This window comes from Macaca nemestrina, chromosome 8 (genome assembly GCF_043159975.1).
Source record: "Macaca nemestrina isolate mMacNem1 chromosome 8, mMacNem.hap1, whole genome shotgun sequence".
NCBI lineage: Eukaryota > Metazoa > Chordata > Mammalia > Primates > Cercopithecidae > Macaca > Macaca nemestrina.
In genome coordinates, this window is record NC_092132.1 from 864,612 (window position 1) to 887,115 (window position 22,504).

Sequence of the window (22,504 nt, forward strand, 5' to 3'; positions counted from 1 at the left end):
CTAGGCGAGGGCATGGTGAGGACATGGGGTCCCCTGTGCACTCCAAGTCCACTGCTGAACAAGGTGGTCCCCACATACCTTCACAGCCACGCTGGTGCCATCGTGCAGCTTGGCTCTGTGCACCTGTGCCAGGCTGGCAGCAGCAATTGGCTGGTAGTCAAACTCCTGGAAGAGCTCATGGGGCAAGGCCTGGAAATCCTCAAGAAACAACTCGTCCACCTGGAAGGACAGATGCTCAGAGCAGCCTGGGGCCACTGCTGGAGCCCCCACCTCCCTCTGCCCCAGCGTAGCACTCACCTCCTGGAAGCCCCGCTTGAGGGCCCTGTCCTCCAGCACGCGCAGGGTCTGGGTGTACTCGGGGGGAAGCAGGTGGTTGAAGGAGCACAGCCCCTGGCCCAGCTTCACGTAGAGGCCCCCGTTGCTGATGGCCCCTGCCACCAGGGCATCAGCCGCCCTCTGGTGACACGCAGACATCACCTCCAAGTAGCCCGGACTGTTCTGACCACAGGCATGGAGAGAACACATGGGGACAGGTGGCTGCCTCCTCAGTCCCACCCGGCCCACCACCTCATGCCCACCACCATGTGCCCAGGGCACCGGGACAAACCTCTTCCACCCCTCGAAGGACAACATTGGTGCACCACCAGTAGTCCAGGGAGATCTGCAGGCCGACCTTCAGAGACCTGCGGGTAGGGGTGGCCTCAGTCTCCAGGGGGACAGGCTCAGGGCCCCAGTGCTTGGTCCTCTTGTCAAAGCCCTCATGGTCTAGCCTCACTCCGGCCAGCCCTTCATGTCCCCAGGGTAAGGCGAAGCCAGGGTCCAGCCTATAGCCCCACAGGCCCGTGTGAGCACAGGGGGGACTGCTGAGCTCATGGAGTGTCCTGTGGCCCTGCAGGTCAGTCTCAGCTCAAGATCAGTAGAACAGGGCCAGGTGTGGTGGCTCATGTCTATTATCCCAACACTCTGGGAGGCTGTGGTGGGAGGATTGAGCTCAGGAGTTCGAGTCTGGCCTGGGCAAGATGTTGAAACCCCGTCTCTACCAAAAATACAAAAAATTAGGCAGGCATGGTGGTGCACACCTGTGGTCCCAGCTCCTCAGCAGGCTGAGGCAGGAGGATCGTGTGAGCCCAGGAGGCGGAGGTTGCAGTAAGCCGAAATTGCACCACTATACCCCAGCCTGGGCAACAGAGCAAGACTCCGTCCAAAAAAGATCTGCAGTCGGGTGCAGTGGCTCACGCCTGTAATCCCAGCACTTTGGGAGGCCAAGGTGAGCGGATCACCAGAGGCCAGGAGTTCAAGACCAGCCTGGTTAACATGGTGAAACCCCGTTTCTACTAAAAATACTAAAAATTAGCCGGGTGTAGCGGCACACACCTGAAATCCCAGCTACTCAGGAGGCCAAGGCAGGAGTCGCTTGAACCTGGGAGGTGGAGGTTGCAATGAGCCAAGATTGCACCACTGCACTCCAGCTTGGGCAACAAGAGTGAAACTCGGTCTCAAAAAAAAAAAAAAAAAAAAAAAAAAAGAGGCTGGGCGTGGTGGCTCACACCTGTAATTCCAGCTACTTGGGAGGCTGAGGCAGGAGAGTCGCTTGAACCTGGGAGGTGGAGGTTGCAGTGAGCCAAGATCGCGCCATTGCACTCCAGCTTGGGCAACAAGAGCGAAATTCGGTCTCAAAAAAAAGAGGCTGGGCGTGGTGGCTCACGCCTGTAATCCCAGCACTTTGGGAGGCCGAGGTGAACGGATCACCAGAGGTCAGGAGTTCAAGACCAGCCTAAGATGGTAAAACCCCGTTTCTACTGAAAACACAAAAAATTAGCCGGGTGTAGCGGCGCACACTTGTAATCCCAGCTACTCGGGAGGCCGAGGCAGCAGTCGCTTGAACTTGGGAGGTGGAGGTTGCAGTGAGCCAAGATTGCACCACTGAACTCCAGCTTGGGCAACAAGAGCGAAACTCGGTCTCAAAAAAAAAGAGGCTGGGTGTGGTGGCTTACACCTGTAATTCCAGCATTTTGGGAGGCCAAGGCCGGCAGATCACAAAGTCAAGAGATTGAGACCATCCTGACCAACATGGTGAAACCCCATCTCTACTAAAAATAACAAAAATTAGCTGGGCGTGGTGGTGCGTGCCTGTAGTGCCAGCTACTCGGGAGGCTGAGGCAGGAAAATCACTTGAAGCCAGGAGGTGGAGGTTGCAGTGAGCTGAAATCGCACCACTGCACTCCAGCCTGGCAACAGAGCGAGACTCAAAAAAAGATCTGCAGAATGGGCAGCCTGTGTCCATGCCACCCTCACTCCCTACCACCCTCAAGGGTGAGATGGGGTAGGGGACAGTATGGATGGTGGTGTCCCCTGGAGAGATGGGGTTCCAAGGCTGTCTGTGAAGGGAAAGGATGGCAGCAAGGGGGCAGGGCTGAGGCAGCAGAGGTCACAGGAGGGTCAAGGTCACCTGCAGACTGAAGAGAGGAGGACACCAGGAAGGTGGGTCTCCAAGGCCTGGGGAGGCAAGGTCGGCAGGGAAGAAAGCCCAGTTAAGGCAGGAAGTGGGGGACATCCTGGGCGTCTGTTGAGCAGGTACTGGGCTCCTGGGGGAGATTTAGGCAAGAGGATGGGATGCTGGGGTGGAGGGGTGTCCCCAGGCCTGGCCCCAGTTAGGAGGACATCAGGGTGGGGGCCCTGGGGGAACTCTGGGGACCAGCTGGGCAGCCCTGGAATGAGGCGCCAGGCAGCGAGCAGACCACACGCAGGTGCACAGGGAGAGGCTGAGGTCAGAGTGGCTTCTCGAAGGCTGGCCATGACCAGAGGCCTGTCCCTGCGGTCTGCGAAGCTCACGTACCTGCCTGGGACAGGGCCCACAGTCATTCCTGATGCGCAGCCCAGGTGGGCTCTGTGTCCCCCATCACTCCAGGGAGACCCCCCCACTCAGGCCCCATTCTGGGCCCCCATAAAGAGCAGAGCACCTGGAGTTTGTTGGTTGGGTTGGGCCAGGGTTTCTTTCTCTTTTTTTTTTTTTTGAGATGGAGTCTCGCTCTGTCGCCCAGGCTGGAGTGCAGCGGCGCGATCTCGGCTCACTGCAAGCTCTGCCTCCCAGGTTCCTGCCATTCTCCTGCGTCAGCCTCCAGAGTAGCTGGGACTACAGGCGCCGCCACCTCGCCCGGCTAATTTTTGTATTTTTAGTACAGACAGGGTTTCACCGTGTTCGCCAGGATGGTCTCGATCTCCTGCCCTTGTGATCTGCCCGCCTCGGCCTCCCAAAGTGCTGGCAGGCCAGGGTTTCTTTTTGAGATGGAGTTTTGCTCGTTGCCTAGGCTGGAGTGCAGTGGCACAATCTCAGCTCACCACAACCTCCGTCTCCCAGGTTCAAGCGATTCTCCTGCCTCAGCCTCTCAACTAGCTGGGATTACAGGCATGTGTCACCATGCCCAGCTAATTTTGTATTTTCAATAGAGATGGGGTTCTCCTTGTTGGTCAGGCTGGTCTCGAACTCCTGACTTCAAGTGATCCACCTGCCTTGGCCTCCCGAAGTGTTGCGATTACAGGCGTGAGCCACCGCGCCGGGCCGAATTGGGCCAGGGTTTCTAAATGTGCTCTGGGACTCAAAGGCTACTCGGTGGGCCGTGCTGGCTTTGGACCAGAGCGCATCAGCTTTAGACCCCAAGACCCTCATCGAGACCCAGGCGTGTGAGAGAAACCTAACTGCTTGTGGCAGGCACAGGACTTGCTTGCAATGGTCAGTGACTGACGGGGAAGGCAGGGCCGCCAGCCACCTCGTTTCTGTGGCTGGCACCGAGCTGCCTCAAAAACACTGAAGAAATGAACAGGTGATGGAGCTACCAGCAGACGTTCCATGGCGTTTGCCCGAGAAGGCACAGGGAGAGGCCAAGCCCAGCGGCCCTTTCTGCAAACCAGCCTGCCTGTCCTGACAAGCTGCCCCATCTACCCCTACCTGTATGCACGAGCACAAGAGCCCAGCAGCACCCTGCGTTCCACAATCAATGCCTGTGTGCATGTGAGCCAACACAACGATTTCTATCACCTAGAGCTGAGTCTGTTGATACAGCAAGCAGTTTTGACACAGAGTCAAGAAAAGTTATATCAAAAATGGTTAGGCCGGGCACAGTGGCTGACACTGGTAATCCCAGCACTTTGGGAGGCCAAGGCGGGTGGATCACCTGAGGTCAACACGGTGAAACCCCGTCTCTACTAAAAGTATAAATATTAGCTGGGTGTGGTGGTGCACGCCTGTAGTCCCAGCTACCTGGGAGGGGCTGAGGCACAAGCGTCGCTTGAACTTCGAAGGCAGAGATTGCAGTTGCAGTGGCCAAACGCAGTGGCTCACTCCTGTAATCCCAGCACTTTGGGAGGCCAAGGTGGGCAGATCAGCTGCGGTCAGGAATTTGAGACCAGGCTGGCCAGTGTGGCAAAACCCTGTCTCTACTAAAACTACAAAAATTAGCAGGATGTGGTGGCACACGCCTGTAATCCCAGCTACTTGGGAGGCTGAGGCGAGAGAATCACTTGAACCCAGGAGGTGTAAGTTGCAGTGAGCCAAGATTGTGCCACTGCACTCCAGCCTGCGCAACAGAGCGAGACTGTCTCAAAAATAATAATAATAATAATAATAATAAAAAAGGGTTCAAATCCTTTTACCCGTGAGGTACTTAAGAGGCCACGTGAAGCTGTGGACTGCAGAGGGAGACGCCCCAAGGGCAGGGCAGGTGCATCTCATTTTAGGTCACATTTGTACACTTAGCGGAACATGTGGGCTGACACATGAGCCAATATGCGTTGATAAAATTCTTGGAGAGCTTTTACCCTTGGTGCGGGTCTAAGGGGAGCTTTCTACATTTCTTTTTTTTTTTTTTTTTTTTTTGAGACGGAGTCTAGCTCTGTTGCCCAGGCTGGAGTGCAGTGGCCGGATCTCAGCTCACTGCAAGCCCTGCCTCCCGGGTTCACGCCATTCTCCTGCCTCAGCCTCCCGAGTAGCTGGGAGTACAGGCGCCCGCCACCTCGCCCGGCTAATTTTTTTTGTATTTTAGTAGAGACGGGGTTTCACCGTGTTAGCCAGGATGGTCTCGATCTCCTGAACTCGTGATCCGCCCGTCTCGGCCTCCCAAAGTGCTGGGATTACAGGCTTGAGCCACCGCGCCCGGCCTTTTTGTATTTTTAGTAGAGACGGGGTTTCACCATGTTAGCCAGGATAGTCTCGATCTTCTCACCTCGTGATCCAGCCGCCTCGGCCTCCCAAAGTGCTGGGATTACAGGCTTGAGCCACCGTGCCGGGCCACTTTCTACATTTCTAACTTTTCTACTATTAAAATTTGTTATAGTAAACACAACACTTTTGTAACAAAAGTTAAAGATGTGAAAAAGTCCCATAGACTTGTGCTTGGGGGAGAAGGGATTTAATTTTTTTTTTTTTTTTTTTTTTTTTTTGAGACGGAGTCTCGCTCTGTCGCCCAGGCTGGAGTGCAGTGGCGCGATCTCGGCTCACTGCAAGCTCCGCCTCCCGGGTTCACGCCATTCTCCTGCCTCAGCCTCCCGAGTAGCTGGGACTACAGGCGCCCACAACCGCGCCCGGCTAATTTTTTGTATTTTTAGTAGAGACGGGGTTTCACCGTGGTCTCGATCTCCTGACCTTGTGATCCGCCCGTCTCGGCCTCCCAAAGTGCTGGGATTACAGGCTTGAGTCACCGCGCCCGGCCAACACAGAGCATTTTCAACATTGCTGTATGTTTGAAGTTTTTCACAATAAAATGTTGGAAGCCGGGTGTGGTGGCTCGTACCTATAATCCCAGCACTTTGGGAGGCTGAGGTGGGCTGATCACTTGAGGTCAGGAGTTCAAGACCAGCCTGACCAACATAGAGAAACCCGCGTCTACTAAAAAATACAAAATTAGCCAGGTGTGGTAGAGCGTGCCTGTAATCCCCAGCTACTCAGGAGGCTGAGGCAGGAGAATCCCTTGAATCTGGGAGGCAGAGGTTGCGGTGAGCCGAGATCGCACCATTGCACTCCAGCCTGAGCAACAAGAGTGAAACTCCGTCTCAAAAAAAAAAGTATCAGTGAGTACTAAATGCTGGAAGGAGGCCGGGTGCGGTGGCTCACGCCTATAATCCCAGCACTTTGGGAGGCTGAGACAGATGGATCACTTGAGGTCGGGAGTTCAAGACCAGCTTGGCCAACATGGAGAAACCCCGTCTCTACTAAAAATTAAAAAATTAGCCGGGCGTGGTGGCAGGTGTCTGTAATCCAAGATACTCGGGAGACTGGGGCTGGGAGAATTGCTTGAACCCAGGAGGCAGAGGCTCCAGTGAGTCGAGATGTCATCACTGTACTCCAGCCTGAGCGACAGAGCAAGACTCCGTCTCAATAAAGAAAGAAACAAACAAACAAACTGCAGGATGGAGGAGCAGTGAGAACAGACACATCATCTCAACTGCCTCCATATGGCTAATTACAAGGGAATCAAAAGGGGAAACTGAAATCGTGTGCCCCCGGCAGGACACAAGCAAAGCAGTGTCACCCCTGTGTGATTCCTGCCCAAACGGATGACTGAGTATGAACAAGAGCGAACATTAGACAAACCCGCATTGAGAAAACAGGAAGCAGTGAAATGTTTCTGTAAAAGATGAGATGGGGAATATTTTAGGCACTGTGTCCATGCATGAGCACACGGGCAGGGCTGTGTTCCCATAAAGCTTTATTTACAAATCGGACAGCTGCCACACTGGGCCCCTGCATTTGGCCCAGAGAGTCTTGTTGTATAATAATTACAAGCCTGTAATCGTCAAAGGTGTCCAATCATGTACGATGTACCCAAAGAGAGGTCTGACCTTTGTCCCTTCTTAGTCCTCGGAATTTCCTGAGTGATAAGGAGTGCCTCTGTTTTCCATGGTGGCCCTGAGGTTTATGCTAAGGAGGGACTCAGGGCGAAAACCCGCCACTTTGGGCCCTATGGGGATGGGAGTGGGAGGGCTGGGGCTGGAAACTGAGTTCCTGGGATTTTCTGAGAAACTGGAGATTTTCAATCAATCCCGCCCAAGTATTAATACCCCAATAAAAACTCCAGGCCGGGCGCGGTGGCTCAAGCCTGTAATCCCAGCACTTTGGGAGGCCGAGATGGGCGGATCACAAGGTCAGGAGATCGAGACCATCCTGGCTAACATGGTGAAACCCCGTCTCTACTAAAAATACAAAAAACTAGCCGGGCGAGGTGGCGGGCGCCTGTAGTCCCAGCTACTCGGGAGGCTGAGGCAGGAGAATGGCGTAAACCCGGGAAGCGGAGCTTGCAGTGAGCTGAGATCCAGCCACTGCACTCCAGCCTGGGCGACAGAGCGAGACTCCGTCTCAAAAAAAAAAAAAAAAACTCCAGGCAGGGCCCATGCAGTGGCTCACGCCCGTAATCCCAGCACTTCGGGAGTCCGCAGGGCCCATGTGGTGGCTCACGCCTGTAATCCCAGCACTTCGGGAGTCCGAGGCGGGTGGATCACTTGAGGTGATCCCAGTTCAAGACTAGCCTGGCCAACATGGTGAGACCCTATCGCTACTGAAAATACAAAAATTAGCCGGGCATAGTGGTGGGCACCTGTAATCCCAGCTACTCGGGAGACTGAGGCAGGAGAATTGCTTGAACCCGGGAAGTGGACGTTGCAGTGAGCCGATATTGCACCATTGCACTCCAGCCTGGGCAGCAAGAGCAAAACTCCGTCTCAAAAAATAAAAAAATAGTAAGTTAAATAAAAAATTAAAAATAAAAAAAATAAGTTAAATTTAGGCCAGGTATGGTAGCTCACACCTGTAATCCCACCCTTTTGGGAGGCTGAGGCAAATAGATCACCTGAACTCAGGAGTTCGAGACCAGCCTGGGCATCATGGCAAAACCCCATCTCTACTAAAAATACAAAAAATTAGCCGGGCGTGGTGGCGCACGCCTGTAGTCCCTGCTACTCGGGAGGCCAAGGCATGAGAACCGCTTGAACCTGGGATATGGAGGTTGCAGTGTCCGGCTATCTGCAAGCTTCCACTCACTGCTGGAGGAAATTTCTGTGAAGTTTCTGGTGAAGTCCCTGAAGGCACCGGAAGCCAAGGCACTTGCTGAGAAACTGACCTAGGCCTGGCAGATGCTCAGAGGCAGGCAGAACAGGACCATACCCTCCCTGCCTCCTTCCCGCTCTGCCACTCCGTTCAAAGGGGCTTTGGGCTAACAGGTTTCTCTCAAAGCCGAGAGCTGGCTCCGCGAGGCTCAGGCTAGGCAGGGCTTTGTGGCTGCAGGAATTCTGGGATCTGACCAAAAGCAGGAACGCCCGCCCAACGGTTCCAACAGAATGTGTCCCCGCCCTCCCCCTGAGTTCTGCACTGTAAGGTAAAGGAGGAAGAAAGGGCCCTGACAGCAAGAACCCAATTTTGCCCATCTTCAGGGGCAGAGACAGAGGCAGCCTCCTCTCCCAGGCCCAAACCTTGGAATGGGGTGAGAAGAGAAGGAAGGCAGGGCAGCTGCTTCTCTGCCAGCCTAGAAGCCTGAGGGAGAAGGCCCGGGCCCAGGGCTGGAGCCCCTCCCCACTCAGGCCAAGGCTGATCTGGGGAAGGGCCTGTGGCGGCTGCATCCAGTGTGGAGGACCCTGATCCACACCCCACCCCACGGGCCCGGCAGGGCTCACTGTCCCTTCAGCCAGTGCCTTCCCATGTAGGGAAGGGTGCCTGAAAGCCATCTGTAGAATCCTCAGCAAAGCCCTGCAGCCCTCCCAGCCCCACCCCCATGCCTGTGAGGGCATCTGGAGCAGGCACTCCTGCACGGCGCACCCCCCGCCCGCCACGCCGTACCCCCCGCCCGGCGCTGCTGGGCCCTCCTACCTGCCAAAGCGCCCCATGCCATCCACCACGAGCCGCATCCTCCTCTTCTCCCGCGCCTCTGCCGTGACATAGCGGGCTCCAAGGAGCAGGGGCGCCCCAACGACTGCGGTGGAGAGCACCTTCCTCCACAGGGGTGTGGGGCTCGAGAACCTGAGGGGAGACAACACAGCCTGGAGGCGCCACCCCCACATTCAGCTGGCTCTGACCTCTGCCCCCCGCCTCCCCAAGCACCACCTCTCTCACTCCTGTGTGCACAGCCATTCTCACAGTGTGGTCAGCAGAGAACACCACTGTATCAGTGTCCCCTTCCCTGAGCCCCTGCACCAGATACCCCTGCACCAAAGCCTGGCACCAGATGGCCGTAAGGGGCAGGTCTCATTTGGGTCTGTCCGGAGACCCAGCCAACGGGGCCGTGGGACATGGAAATGGCTCCTCAGGTAAAGGAAACAACTCAATAGCAGGTCTGTGCTCCTCATGGACCGGGGCCACCTACACTGTGAAGAATCACAACCACTGTCCACCTCGCAGGGTTCGACTGGATGGTCATCAGCACAGCAGAGACAGAGAAGATGTGAGGGCAGCACGTGCAGAGTCACGTGACAGTACAGAGCAAGGAACAAAGCTTTGCCCATGCTGAACATAGTAGAATCCCCACACGTGCTGTATACAGCAGGAGCCCAATACTCGCTGAATACAGCAGGAGCCCAATACTTGCCAAATATAGCAGGAGCCTGATACAGCAGGAGCTCTATGCATGCTGAACACAGTAGGAGCTCCATGTATGCTAAATGCAGCAGGAAACCCATAATGCTGAGTGCGGCAGGCACCTGAGCACCCATCTGTTTCTACACCCGGCCGCAGGTGCCTGAACACTCATCTTTTTCTGCATCCAGCCACATCTGTCCCAGGGACACAGGTTCTCCTACTGCAGAGCTCTCGGAAGAAGGAGACCCCTGCCAGGTTCACCGAGCCAGTGGCACTCGGGCAGCTCACCCTGCCTGCCCTGCCTGGCCGCGTCTACCCTCCACAGTCTTCCTGCCTTGCCACCGCCCATCTGCCCACTGTGGTCCAGACTTGCTGGCCTCACGACCTTGTCTGGCCTTTCCTTCTGCTCAGAACCCTCCCTCTACATCTCTTCTTGCTGCTCCTCCTCTTGTGTGACCCCCGCCTACAGTCGCCCCGCCCTCCTCCAGGCTCTGAATGACCCGGTTTGCTCTTCAGAGCGGGCGCTCCATGTGCACCCTTCCTGATTTGCTAGCTGTCTGCTCTAAACGCTGTGGTCAGGGCGTGCCCACCCCGGGCATGGTCCCATGGGTCAGGACCTGGGGGTCTCTAGTCCCAGCACACCGCACTGAGGAGCAAACATATCTTGTCTCGGTTGGGGGTACAGGAGAAGGACCAGCCTCGGGCCCTCGACCGCCACCTCTGCATGCACACAGACACCATCCATGCCGGCCTGGGTGAGAGGCACATGCCTGTGGAGGACTCATTACCTTGGAGGAAGGACCCTGACGTTTCTCCTGAAGAATGCAGCAGGGGACGGCCAGGGCTTCTGCCTGCTGTGCAGCAGAGCAGAGTGGAAATGGCAAAGCTGCAACTGCAAAGAGAGGAAATTGTGTGGGGTCGAACGAGGCCAGGACACGCCCCTGCCCTCAACCACTACCAGTGCTTACACGTGCTGGAGTCTGAGTCAGCCTAACCCTAAACCTAATGTATGAGTCCATTCTCACACTGCTCTAAAGAACTACCCAGGCCGGGCGCAGTGGCTCACGCCTTTAATCCCAGCACTTTCGGAGGCCGAGGCGGGTGGATCATCTGAGGCCAGGAGTTCGAGACCAGCCTGATCGACATGGTGAAAACCCATCTCTACTAAAAATACAAAATTAGCTGGGCATGATGGAGCATGTGTGTAATCCCAGCTACTCGGGAGGCTGAGGCAGGAGAATTGCTTGAACCTGGGAGGTGGAGTTTGCAGTAAGCCGAGATTGCGCCACTGCACTCCAGCCTGGGCAACAGAGAGAAACTCCATCTCAAAAAAAAGAGAACTACCCAAGACTGGGTAATTTATGAAGAAAAGAGGTTTGTTTATTTTTTTTAAGATGGAGTCTCACTCCGTCTCCCAGGCTGGAGTGCAATGGCATGATCTCGGCTCACTACAATCTCCGCCTCCCGAGTTCAAGTGATTCTCTTGCCCCAGCCTTCTGAGTAGCTGGGACTACAAGCATGCACCACCACATCCAGCTACTTTTTACATTTTAGTAGAGACGGGGTTTCACCATGTTGGCCAGGCTGGTCTAGAACTCCTGACCTCAAGTGATCTGCCCTCCTCAGCCTCCCAAAGTGCTGGGATTACAGGCATGAGCCACCGTGCCCGGCCTGGGTTTAACTGACTCATAGTTGCACAGGCTGTCCAGGAAGCATCACTGAGAGGTCTCAGGAAACATGGCAGAAGGCAAATGGGAAGCAAGCACGGTATGGGTGAAGCAGTGGGGGAGCGGAGAAAGAGAGAGAGAGAGAGGGCCAGCGAGAGGGCAAAGGGGAAAGTGTCACACACACTGTTAACCCATCAGATCTGAGAACTCACTATCACGAGAACAGCAAGGGGGATCTGCCCCCATGATCAGGTCACTTCCCAACGAGCCCCTCCTTCAACACTGGGAATCACGACTCGGTGAGCTTTGGGTGGGGACACAAAGCAAAGCCACATCACCCAGTTAGTCAGCAAAGACTGTCAGCACTGCTGGGCTCACGCCAGGAAGCCAGGCCCCCAGGTTTGACTCCGGAATGGAAACACTATCCTACCTCCTAGGAGGAAGGCTGAGAGTCACAGTATCACAGGAGAGAAGGCTAACGCAGCTTAACCAGGGCTGATGCCTCGGATGCTGACAGTTCACCAAACACCCCGTCTTTGAATGTCCCCTCAGTTTCTGCAGGAAGACATGGCGTCACCGTCTGGCTCATCTGGGATGGGACCTACCCCATCCCTGCCCCTGCACTGTCTTGGCAGCACCCTGACCTGTCATTTGCTATTTCCTGCTGCTGAGACCACTGACCAGTGGCCAGAGGAAAGCAGTCCTCATCTCAGAAGGAAGCGGCAACAGTGCCCAGCCACGGAATCAGACAGCAGATGCCAACCTTGAAGGTGGACGCCCGGACGGGAGGAGTGGCCTTGTAGGTCACTGTTCTGACAGCAAATGAAGAAACTTACAACTTACTGAGACTCCACAGACAGGGACCCTGTACAGCTTCTACTTGGAGGAGGGGAAGACATGCCACAGCTAGCAGGACACACGTGAAAAAGCCCTTAGGGCCGGGCGCGGTGGCTTATGCCTGTAATCCCAGCACTCTGGGAGGCTGAGGAGGGTGGATCATAAGGTCAGGAGATCGAGACCATCCTGGCCAACATGGCGAAACTCCGTCTCTACTAAAAATACAAAAAAAGTAGCCAGGTGTGATGGCGCATACCTGTAATCCCAGGTACTTGGGAGGCTGAGACAGGAGAATCGCTTGGACTTGGTAGGCGGAGGTTGCAGTGAGCCAAGATCGAGACACTGCACTCCAGCCTGGGCGACAGAGCAGGACTCCATTTAGAAAAATAAATACGGCCGGGAGCGGTGGCTCAAGCCTGTAATCCCAGCACTTTGGGAGGCCGAGACGGGCGGATCACGAGGTCAGGAGATCGAGACCATCCTGGCTAACCCGGTGAAACCCCGTCTCTACTAAAAAATACAAAAAACTAGCCGGGCGAGGCGGCGGGCGCCTGTAGTCCCAGCTACTCGGGAGGCTGAGGCAGGAGAATGGCGTGAACCCGGGAAGCGGAGCTTGCAGTGAGCCGAGATCCGGCCACTGCACTCCAGCCTGGGCGACAGAGAGAGACTCCATCTCAAAAAAAAAAAAAAAAAAGAAAAATAAATACATAAACAAAGAAGCCCCACCACAAGTCTCTTGACACATCGTGCTGCTTTATTTTTGTGTCTATGAAAACACCACATAGAACTTAAAGTATAATTAAAAAGAAAAAAGAAAGAAAGAAAGAAAGAAAGAAAGAAAGAAAGAAAGAAAGAAAGAAAGAGAGAAAGAGAGAAAGAAAGAGAGAAAGAGAGAAAGAGAACACAGCTCTCACCAGAAACCTTGGTCTCCCGATCACACTTGACCTATGATGAGGTCTTACAACTCCCTCAACCCCAAATTCTCCAACTGAGAGCTCTTCTAAAAAGTCAGGCTTTGGGGGGAAAGGACAGTGCATAGCCAGTCATGCCCCCCGGCACAGACGCTAACATGGTCCTCAACACTGGACCTAGTAAGGAACTGACTTGCCAGCTGGTTTCTGGCCAGAGCTCAGAGCCCTGGAGAAAATTTCAAGGACTCCAAACAACACAAAAGCCAAAGGAAAAGTCCACGACCTCCTGTCCCTAGAAGACGGGCTGACAGAAACCTCTGCTTGGCGAGGTCACACCCAGCAAGTGCTGATTCACAAGGAAAACCCGAGGCAGCCGGGCAGCGACTTGTAGGTGGGTCATCTACCTGCTGCCTACCCAACCCGCACCTCCTGACACTGGCCACCTCTGGTGCCAGCGCATGCACGGCCAGAGGCCCCGCGATCAGGCAGCCGTTCCCAGGGACTGCGGAGAGACTCCGAACAGCAGCTCATAAGTGGCTGCAAGAGAGCTACCTCCAGGTGGGTATCCTAACCACCACCCACCACATCTGTCACCAACAACGCAAGCTGCTTGCGTTTCAACGGGCTCCACTGAGTAGGTGAGGCCGGGAAAGTCATGGCTATCTGATCGCTATCTCCAACAACAGTTTTCTGCTCTCTCCTCAGGAACCAACACTGCAGAAGGGGCTCCAGCTGCGTCTCTCACCCCTATTCTCATCCAGGACAGAGATCCCTCCAGTAGACCCCGGGCCACCATCACCCTACCCTGGTCCACCAGCAGACTCGCTCATGCCCACGCCCGGCTCCACCTTGCTCACCGTGGTCCTATCCTGCCACTGCCCTCATCACACGCCAGCGTGACTATTAACTTACAGAATCTGTCTCCCCAATAGACTGTGAGCAGGGCCACCTCTCACCATCTCTGAACAAGCAGGCACTCAGTGAATGCCTGCCGAATGAGACCAACAGCTGTGAAGCACAGGACTGAACAGAACCCCACATGCCAACAGAACCTCACAGGCAAGAGATGGCAGCAGCCCCTGCCTCAGGCTGGTCCTGGACACAACCCAAGTAGGGCCCATGAGGCTGTGCAACAGCCTGGCTCCTTTGAATGTGGGGTGCCCAGCACACCCAGACCATCCTCTCTGAAATTCCATCACACAGGAGAGCTCCCCAAGGTCCAGAGAGGTTATGGGTGGGGCGGCAAGCCTGCAGCCACACCTCCCAGAAAGACTTCCCAGAGCCCCATCCAGGGCAATTCTCACGTGACACACAGCCCCAACCTCACCCAGAACATGACCTCTAAGCTGCCAGAAGATAAGCAGTCTTTTAGACGGTGAATTCTCAGGGCCTTCCCCCCACACTCCTGAGCCGTCCCTGGTGACACTTATCCCTGCAGCTCCCCTCACTTCCAAAGCCTTGCAGTTTAGACAAGACGAAACGGGTGCCCTCGGCCCCCACCTCTCAGGCTTCCTATAGTGAGAGTGCAGTCGGTCTGCACACACAGAAACAACGCCCTTTCCAGAGTGGCTTTAGACCACAGCTGACTACCTTGAGAGCAGCAAGTGTCTGAGTGGTAACAGTCACACAGGTATCACGAAGTTCACAACCAAAGGGCGTGCTTTGGCCACAGAACCACGTGCGTGTTCAATCGTGTCTGGTTTTCCAGCACCTGCAGATGAGGAAGATGCAGGTCCCACAGACAGGCTCGTCCACAGCAGTGAGAAGCAACTGCTGAGTCTCAGAATGACGCCAGAAACTAAAAACCACGAACGGATGACCAGAGCCTGGGGAACCCAACAGCCCTGTGCCCAACAGGAGGGGAAACTGAGGCACATAACTGTCCCCAAAGTTAGGAAGAGACAGATTGGGAGTCTGGGCGGGGTAAGTGGGTCTGGCGACTACACACGCCGTCCTTCTCCCAGGGTGTGTGACCCTCTCAGCCCCAGCCAGCCCTCAAACGTAGACTGGATCCAGCCCTGCTCACTGGCCATGAGCAGCTCCTAACCAGGGGCTAAACCAACCTGTCCAATCGCTGGGGTTGGGGAGGGACTGAGTGACCTGCACGTGGGAAGACTTTGTCACCTGAAAGGAGCTGCACTGAAGGCCACCTCCCCGTCCCATGAAGCACCCTGGGGTCACACAGCTGGGCTGGGGCACGAGTGGGCCGTCCATGCGTGCTATTAATAGCCAGACTGTCAAGGCTAGCTTATCGCCAAACACAAGCTCTGCTGACATTCCAAGAAAAAAAAGGAACGGTGCCAGGAGCCCCTTCCATCTCTTCGGGAAGGGGGCGGGTAAGATGCGTGTCAAGGCCTCTGCCCCGCCCCCTCGCAGTCCTAACCGCAGGGACAGTGGAACGGGACCCAGCGGCCACGTGGGAGCGGGGAGACGCCGAGGGCCTGAGAGAGGGGGCCTCGGAGCCGTGGGAAGCGCGCCCCTGAGCCGGGGCAGGGGCGCCCAGAGCAGAGCCCGCCCTGCAGCCCCCGCCCGCCCGCCGCCTCAGGGCAGGGCGGGCCCGGCAGGGAGGCGAGCGGAGGAGGTCCGGGGCAGCAGGCTGGGCAGGGAGGCGTCCGTGACCCCGGGAGGCCGCCTCGCGAGGGGAGCGGCGCCAGAGGCCTCCCCGCGGGGCCCCTGCCCTCTGGAGACCGCGCTCTCCGGGGCGCCAGGCAGCCGCCTCCGGGCTGGGCGGAGAGGCCCCTGCGACTCCCGGTGCAGGCGGCGTCAGGGCTGCGGGTGCGGCTCCCGCCTGAAATCCCAGCTCTCGGGGAGGCTGAGGCGGGCGGACCGCTAGAGCCCAGGAGTTCGAGACCAGCCTGAGCAACATGGCGAGACCCCGACTCTGCTAAATACAGAGTTGACCGCGCGCGGTCACGCCTGCGGTGTCAGCTACTTGCAGGGCCGAGGCGGGAGGATCGCCTGAGTCCGGGAGGCGGAGGCTGCGGTGAGCGGACATCGCGCCACTGAGCTCCAGGGCGACAGAGCGAGACCGTGCCTCAAAAAAACAAAGGGAAAAAGAGCCCCGAGGATCTCCGGGGCGGCGTCTGGGGACCTGCGGGTCTCGGGTCACTAGGGTTGGTGTGCAGGATCTCGGGCGCCCCGGGCCAGGAGGGTCCTCACCGGTCGCCACATCTCTGACCACCGCTCCGCTCCGCTAGGCTCTGGCCCGGCGCGGCTCTGCGTCTCGCAGCCCAGCAGTCCCTGCGGGAGGGCGCGCAGTGCGCACGCGCCGGAGCCGAGCGCTCCGCCCCGTGGGCGGTGGGCGGGGCTGCAGGCCACGCCCCGGTCCGTGCCGGCCTCCGCGGCAGGGCAGCGTCCCCTGGCGGCCCCCAGAGGCGTAGCTTTTGGCGCCCGGACCGCGCCCGCCTGAGAGCGGAGGGTTCCAGTTCCGCACTGGGCGCACTGCGCATTCCCGGGCAGGCACCTGCAGGAAGGACTGCAGTGAGAAGCGCGTGGCTAATCCGGGGAGGGCTGAGGGCTTCCTGAGGTATCGCCCCCTCCTCAGCACTTCGTGCTAGTGTGATTAGAGTGAATCTCTTTAACCTCAGGACTCCAACTCACCACCTGCCTGTGCGAGGGCCAAGGAGATGCCTCTGACTGGGAACTGGAAGACAACCAGGAGAGTGGCCACAGGGGTCCTGGAGCAGCTCCTGTGCCCATGGGGAGACCTACCCAGGGCCAGGACTTCAGATTCTGGGGTCCAGTTTGCAGCCCGCCTTGGTCCCTGTCTAAACTTAGCTTCGGCCGGGCGCGGTGGCTCAAGCCTGTAATCCCAGCACTTTGGGAGGCCGAGACGGACGGATCACGAGGTCACAAGATCAAGACCATCCTAGCTAACACGGTGAAACCCCGTCTCTACTAAAAAATACAAAAAACTAGCCGGGCGAGGTGGCGGCGCCTGTAGTCCCAGCTACTCGGGAGGCTGAGGCAGGAGAATGGCGTGAACCCGGGAGGCGGAGCTTGCAGTGAGCTGAGATCCGGCCACTGCACTCCAGGCTGGGCGACAGAGCGAGACTCCGTCTCAAAAAAAAAATAAATAAAAATAAATAAATAAACTTAGCTTCTTATGGGAAGGTCAGTGACGTCACAGCCTCCTCAGTGCCCGAGGCTGCTACTCCTCACTCTGTGACAGCCCTGGCTGGGTAGGGGCACAGGCCCGGGCACTCCATGCAGCCAGCAAGGCTGCTGATGAACTGACGTCACCGTCCCCGAACAGGCCAGGGATCCTCGGGTGCCAACACGGGTCCTGGCACTTACTGCCTGGAAGCCCTCCTAGACCCCACTGTGAGCATGAAATAAAACACCGTCCTTGTGGAATCCACCAGGGCTCCTGAGCCAGCAGCTGGAAGTAAGAGGTTTTCAGGCCTCAAGGCCTTTTCGCAACTCTCACAAGTGGCTCCTCCTCCTCCCACAAGTGGCCCCTCATCCTCATCTTCCTACATTCCTCTTGCTCCTCCCACTGGGACTGAACCCAAAGGCATCTCTTCAGTGGGGTGGTCCCAGCCTAGGGAAAGCCAGTGCCTCCAGCCCTCTAGTGCCCCTTCTGTTATGGCGTGTCTCCTGTGAAGTCCGTCATCCCCACGGTCAAGTATGCTGTGCTCAGTGATTCTGTGTGCCCTGCATCACTTTGCTAGCAGGACAGGGATTGGCCTCCAGTCCCTCATCCCCAAAGCCCAGACTAGAACTTGACAGATGGACCTGGGGCCCCTCCCAGAGCCGGGCTTTGTGGAGTGTTCTCATTTGCTAACATCTGCCTCCCTCAGCAACCTTTCCTGTGTAATGGAACAGGTCCAGAAGAGCCATGTGGGCTGACACAGTAAGGCCTCCAGGCATCTGTGCAGTGACGTGAGCAAAGTGAGAGCTGCAGGGCGGGGTATGCCGTGCCTTGCCTAGGGGCCCGGGCATTGCCATCACAGGGAGCCTTGGCCATCAAACCTACATGGCTGCCCCATGGTGGGAAGCGTCAGGTGGAGGACTCTGCCACCCACTCTTGGGAGACACCCCCAAAATGAATGAAGGAATGACCTCTGTCCTGTTTTCACATCATGGGAGCCACACTGTGGCCTAGGATCCTGCCCGGACTGCAGGGCCCTGGATGGGGTGTGACATCCTGCCCCTGAGGGTGAGGCGGGGAGTCGATGCCACACAACTGAGCCACAGGGCCCAGGGACGTGGTGAAAGCCTTCCCCAGGACCCAAGTGCCCACAGCCTCTGCCCCTGCCCCATCCAAGCCCCAGAAATGCAGCTCACTCCAGCCTTTCAGTGCAGCCCCGCTCTGAAGCCCATCCGTCACCTCCCAGCACTCTCACGTTCCCAAAACCCTGTGTTCCCAGTCTCTTTGGTGTCCAAAACTGTCATTAAAGAAAGAAGGGGCTGGGCACAGTGGTTCACGCCTGTAATCCTAGCACTTTGGGAGGTCAAGGTGGGCAGATCACCTGAGGTCAGTTCGAGACCAGTCCAGGCAACACGGTGAAACCCCGTCTCTACTAAAAATGCAAAAATTAGCCGGGCCCGGTGGCGTGTGCCTGTAATGCCAGCTACTTGGGAGGCTGAGGTGGGAGAATTGCTTGAACCTGGGAGGCGGAGGTTGCAGTGAACTGAGATCAAGCCATTGCACGCCAGCCTGGGTGACGGAGCGAGACTCTGTCTCAAAAAAAAAAAAAAAAAAAAGAAAAAAGAAAAAGAAAGAGAAGGTTAAATAGGTGTTAAGAAGCGTGGCTCTCACATAGCTATAAAATGAGCACGTGTTCATTTCATGTCTCCTGAGCTGAGCACTGTCCCCCAAAAGAGCCCCAGGCCGGGCATGGTGGCTCACGTCTGTAATCCCAGCACTTTGGGAGGCCGAAGTGGGTGGATCAGGAGATTGAGACCATCCTGGCCAAGATGCAGAAACCCTGTCTCTACTAAAATACAAAAAATTAGCCGGGTGTGGTGGCGTGTGCCTGTAGTCCCAGCTACTTGGGAGGCTGAAGCAGGAGAATCCAGGAGAATCACTTGAACCTGGGAGGCAGAGGTTACGGTGAGCTGAGATCACGCCACTGCCACTGCCTGGTGAAGAAGAAGGAGAAGGAGAAGGAGAAGAAACTGTCCTAACCCCTAGAGCCTGGGAATGCAAATTTATTTGGAAATGGGATCATTACAGATGAAATTAAGCCAAGGGTCTTTAGACAAAGTCACTGTGGGTAAGGGCAGGCCCTGAATCCAATGACTGGTATCCTTACAGGAGAAGAGAGAGGGAGATTTGGGACACAGAGGGAAAGGCCACATGAAGATGGAGGTAGAGACGGGACTGAGATTATCACAGCAGAGGTGCCCCGGAGCCGGCAGCTCCACAGCAGGAAAGAGAACTGGCGGATTCTTCCTCAGAGCCTCAGAGAGAACCAACCCTGCTGACACCTTGATTTCAGACCAGTGTTTTTGTTTATCTGTTTTGTTTACACACACACAGCACTGCAATTTCAGACTTCCAGTTTCTAAAACTGTGAGAGAATAAATTTCTGGCTGTTATTTTTTTATTTTTTTTGAAACAGAGTGTCACTCTGTTGCCCAGGCTGGAATGCAATGGCACAGTCTTGGCTCACTGCAACCTCTGCCTCCTGGGTTCAGGTGATTCTCCTGCCTCAGCCTCCTGAGTACCTGGCACAATCTCAGCTCACTGCAAGCTCCACCTCCCAGGTTTACACCATTTTCCTGCCTCAGCCTCCCAAGTAGCTGGGACTACAGGAGCCTGTCATCACACCCGGATAATTTTGTTTGTATTTTTAGTACAGAAAGGGTTTCACCGTGTTAGCCAGGATGGTCTTTATCTCCTGACTTCGTGATCCACCCGCCTTGGCCTCCCAAAGTGCTGGTATCACAGGCATGAGCCACCGTACCCGGCCCCTGGCACTATTATTATTTTTTATTTATTTATTTATTTATTTATTTATTTTGAGATGGAGTCTCGCTGTGTCGCTCAGGCTGGAGTGCAGTGGCCAGATCTCAGCTCACTGCAAGCTCCACTTCCCGGGTTCACGCCATTCTCCTGCCTCAGCCTCCCAAGTGACTGGGACTACAGGCACCCGCCACCTCGTCCGGCTAGTTTTTTGTATTTTTTAGTAGAGGCGGGGTTTCACTGTGTTAGCCAGGATGGTCTCGATCTCCTGACCTCGTGATCCACCCATCTCGGCCTCCCAAATTGCTGGGATTACAGGCGTGAGCCACTGTGCCTGGTCCTATTTTTATTTTTTTAAGAGACAGGGTCTCACTCTGTGGCCCAGACTGGGGTGCAGTGGTGTGATCACGGCTCACTGTAGCCTCGACCTTCTGGGATCAAGGGATCCTCCCTTCTCAGCTTCCCAAGTAGCTGGAACTATAGGCATGCACCACCACACCTAGCTAATTTTAAAATTTTTCTGGCCGGGCGCAGTGGCTCAAGCCTGTAATCCCAGCACTTTGGGAGGCCGAGACGGGCGGATCACGAGGTCAGGAGATCGAGACCATCCTGGCTAACCCGGTTAAACCCCATCTCTACTAAAAAATACAAAAAACTAGCCGGACGAGGTGGCGGGTACCTGTAGTCCCAGCTACTCAGGAGGCTGAGGCAGGAGAATGGCATAAACCCGGGAGGCGGAGCTTGCAGTGAGCTGAGATCCGGCCATTGCACTCCAGCCTGGGCGACAGAGCGAGACTCCCTCTCAAAAAAAAAAAAAAAAAAAAAAAAAAAAAAAAAAAATTTATCTAGAGACAGTGTTGATTGCTTGAGTCCTAGTCTCAAGCAATCCTCCCCACCTCAGCCTCCCAAAGTGCTGGGATTATAGGCAAGAGCCACTGAACTCAGCCCTGACATTTTGATAGCGACAGGAGGTAGCCAAATGCCTAGGCAGATAGAGGCAGGTCCCCAGTGAAACCCTACCTCCAAGCTAAAAAAAAAGCCTGAAGTCTGAAACACAGAACTGCTGGTCTGGGATGAAACCTGAGACCCAGAGCGAGAATTTCTGTTCCTGTTTGCCTGCCCTTTCCTGATGGATTCTTTCTGAATAATGCTTTTATTATTATTATTATTATTATTATTATTATTATTTTGAGAGAGAGAGCCTTACTCTGTCACCCAGGCTGTTGGAGTGCAGTAGCACGATCCTGACTCACTGCAACCTCTGCCTCCTGGTGCAAGCAATTCTTATGCCTCAGCCTCCCCAGTAACTGGGAGTACGGGCACACGCCACCACACCCGGCTATTTTTTGTATTTTAGTAGAGAGAGGGTTTCACCATGTTGGCCAGTCTGGTCCCAAACTCCTGACCTCAGATGATGATCCGCCTGCCTCAGCCTCCCAAAGTGCTGGGATTACAGGAGCCAGCCACCACACTCGGCCTGAATAATGCTTTTTAACCAGTTGAATGTTGCCTTTTCTAATACTACCTATGGCCTGCCCCCACCCAATACTGAGCCCATAAAAGCTCTGGACTCAGCCACATTGAGGGGACTTCCTGCCTTTAGGTAGGGGGACCTCCCGTGTCGCCTCTCTGCTGAAAGCTCTTTTATCACTCAATAAACCCCCACCTCTTTTATCACTCAGTAAAATCTCCACCCTCACTTTTTGTTTGCCAGTGTATCCCCATTCTTCATAAGTGCAGGACAAGAACTTGGGAACCAGTGCGCAAGCCAGATTCAGCCTAGGTGGGCTGAGTGAACCAGCTGTCTCTGCAGCAGGTAGTATGGTCCAGTGAGGCCCAGCTGGGGCATTGTTGGCTGGAGGTCCCTGGCTTGCAAAGTGACTAAGAATAAAATTGTTCATCAATTTTAAGTCACTAACCTTGTGGTAATTTGTTCTGGCAACCCTAGGAAATGAGGACAGTGTGTCAAAGATTCATTTAACTAACTTAGCTGGGTGTGGTGGATCAGGCCTGTAATGCCAACACTTTGGGAGGCCCAGGCAAATGGGTCACCTGAGGTCAGGAGTTCAAGACCAGTCTGGGCAATGTGGCGAAACCCTGTCTCTACTAAAAATACAAAAATTAGCTGGACATGGTGCCTGGTGCCTGTAATCCCAGGTACTTGAGAGGCTGAGGCAGGAGAATCCCTTGAACCTGGGAGGCAGAGGCTGCAGTGAGCTGGGATTGCCCCACTGCATTCCAGCCTGGGTGACAGAGGGATACTCCATCTCAAAACACAAACAAACAAACAAACAAATTAACTAATGAGGAAACCAGGAAAATTGTTATGACCCGTTCAAAAGAGAAGCCTACCACGAATTTTATTTTTTGAGACAGAGTCTCGCCCTGTCGCCCAGGCTGGAGTGCAATGGCGTGATCTTGGCTCACTGCAACCTCCACCTCCTGAGAATCACAAATTTATATGGAGTAAAGGAATGATAAAAAGCTGAAACATAAAATGCTGAAATATAAAAATAGATGTGAGACAAACTTTTTCCAAAGGAAAAAATAGTGGCACCTCCTCTGGACCAAAATTACTTACATGTGTATAAAAGGGAATGACTTGCATTGCTATCAATTA

At 55.3% G+C, this 22,504-nt stretch overlaps 1 protein-coding gene and 1 long non-coding RNA gene across 5 annotated transcripts in view; one reads left to right on the plus strand and one right to left on the minus strand.

Moving 5' to 3' along the window:
* The window catches only part of LOC105488503 (aarF domain containing kinase 5), an 18,160-nt gene extending 1,911 nt beyond the window's left edge, over nt 1-16,249 (minus strand). For 2 of the 4 annotated variants that reach the window (XR_011606611.1, XM_011752670.3), the window contains exons 1-6: nt 16,131-16,249; nt 10,345-10,448; nt 8,852-9,001; nt 608-683; nt 298-498; nt 79-219 (exon numbers count right to left, since the gene is read on the minus strand). Coding sequence is in view for 3 of the 4 variants with exons in the window: in XM_011752670.3 (XP_011750972.1) it covers nt 79-219; nt 298-498; nt 608-683; nt 8,852-9,001; nt 10,345-10,448; nt 16,131-16,142 (684 nt within the window). In the remaining variant the exon portion in view is untranslated. Of the gene's footprint in view, nt 1-78; nt 220-297; nt 499-607; nt 684-8,851; nt 9,002-10,344; nt 10,449-11,653; nt 12,051-16,130 lie in introns of those variants that run through there. The other 2 variants (XM_011752671.3, XM_071067598.1) reach the window with 2 other exon arrangements.
* Nucleotides 16,250-17,393: 1,144 nt separating this feature from the next.
* LOC139355628 (uncharacterized) lies at nt 17,394-21,583 on the plus strand. The gene is made up of 2 exons (XR_011606417.1): nt 17,394-18,401; nt 21,317-21,583. It is a non-coding gene; the product is annotated as an uncharacterized lncRNA (long non-coding RNA).
* Nucleotides 21,584-22,504: the final 921 nt, after the last annotated feature.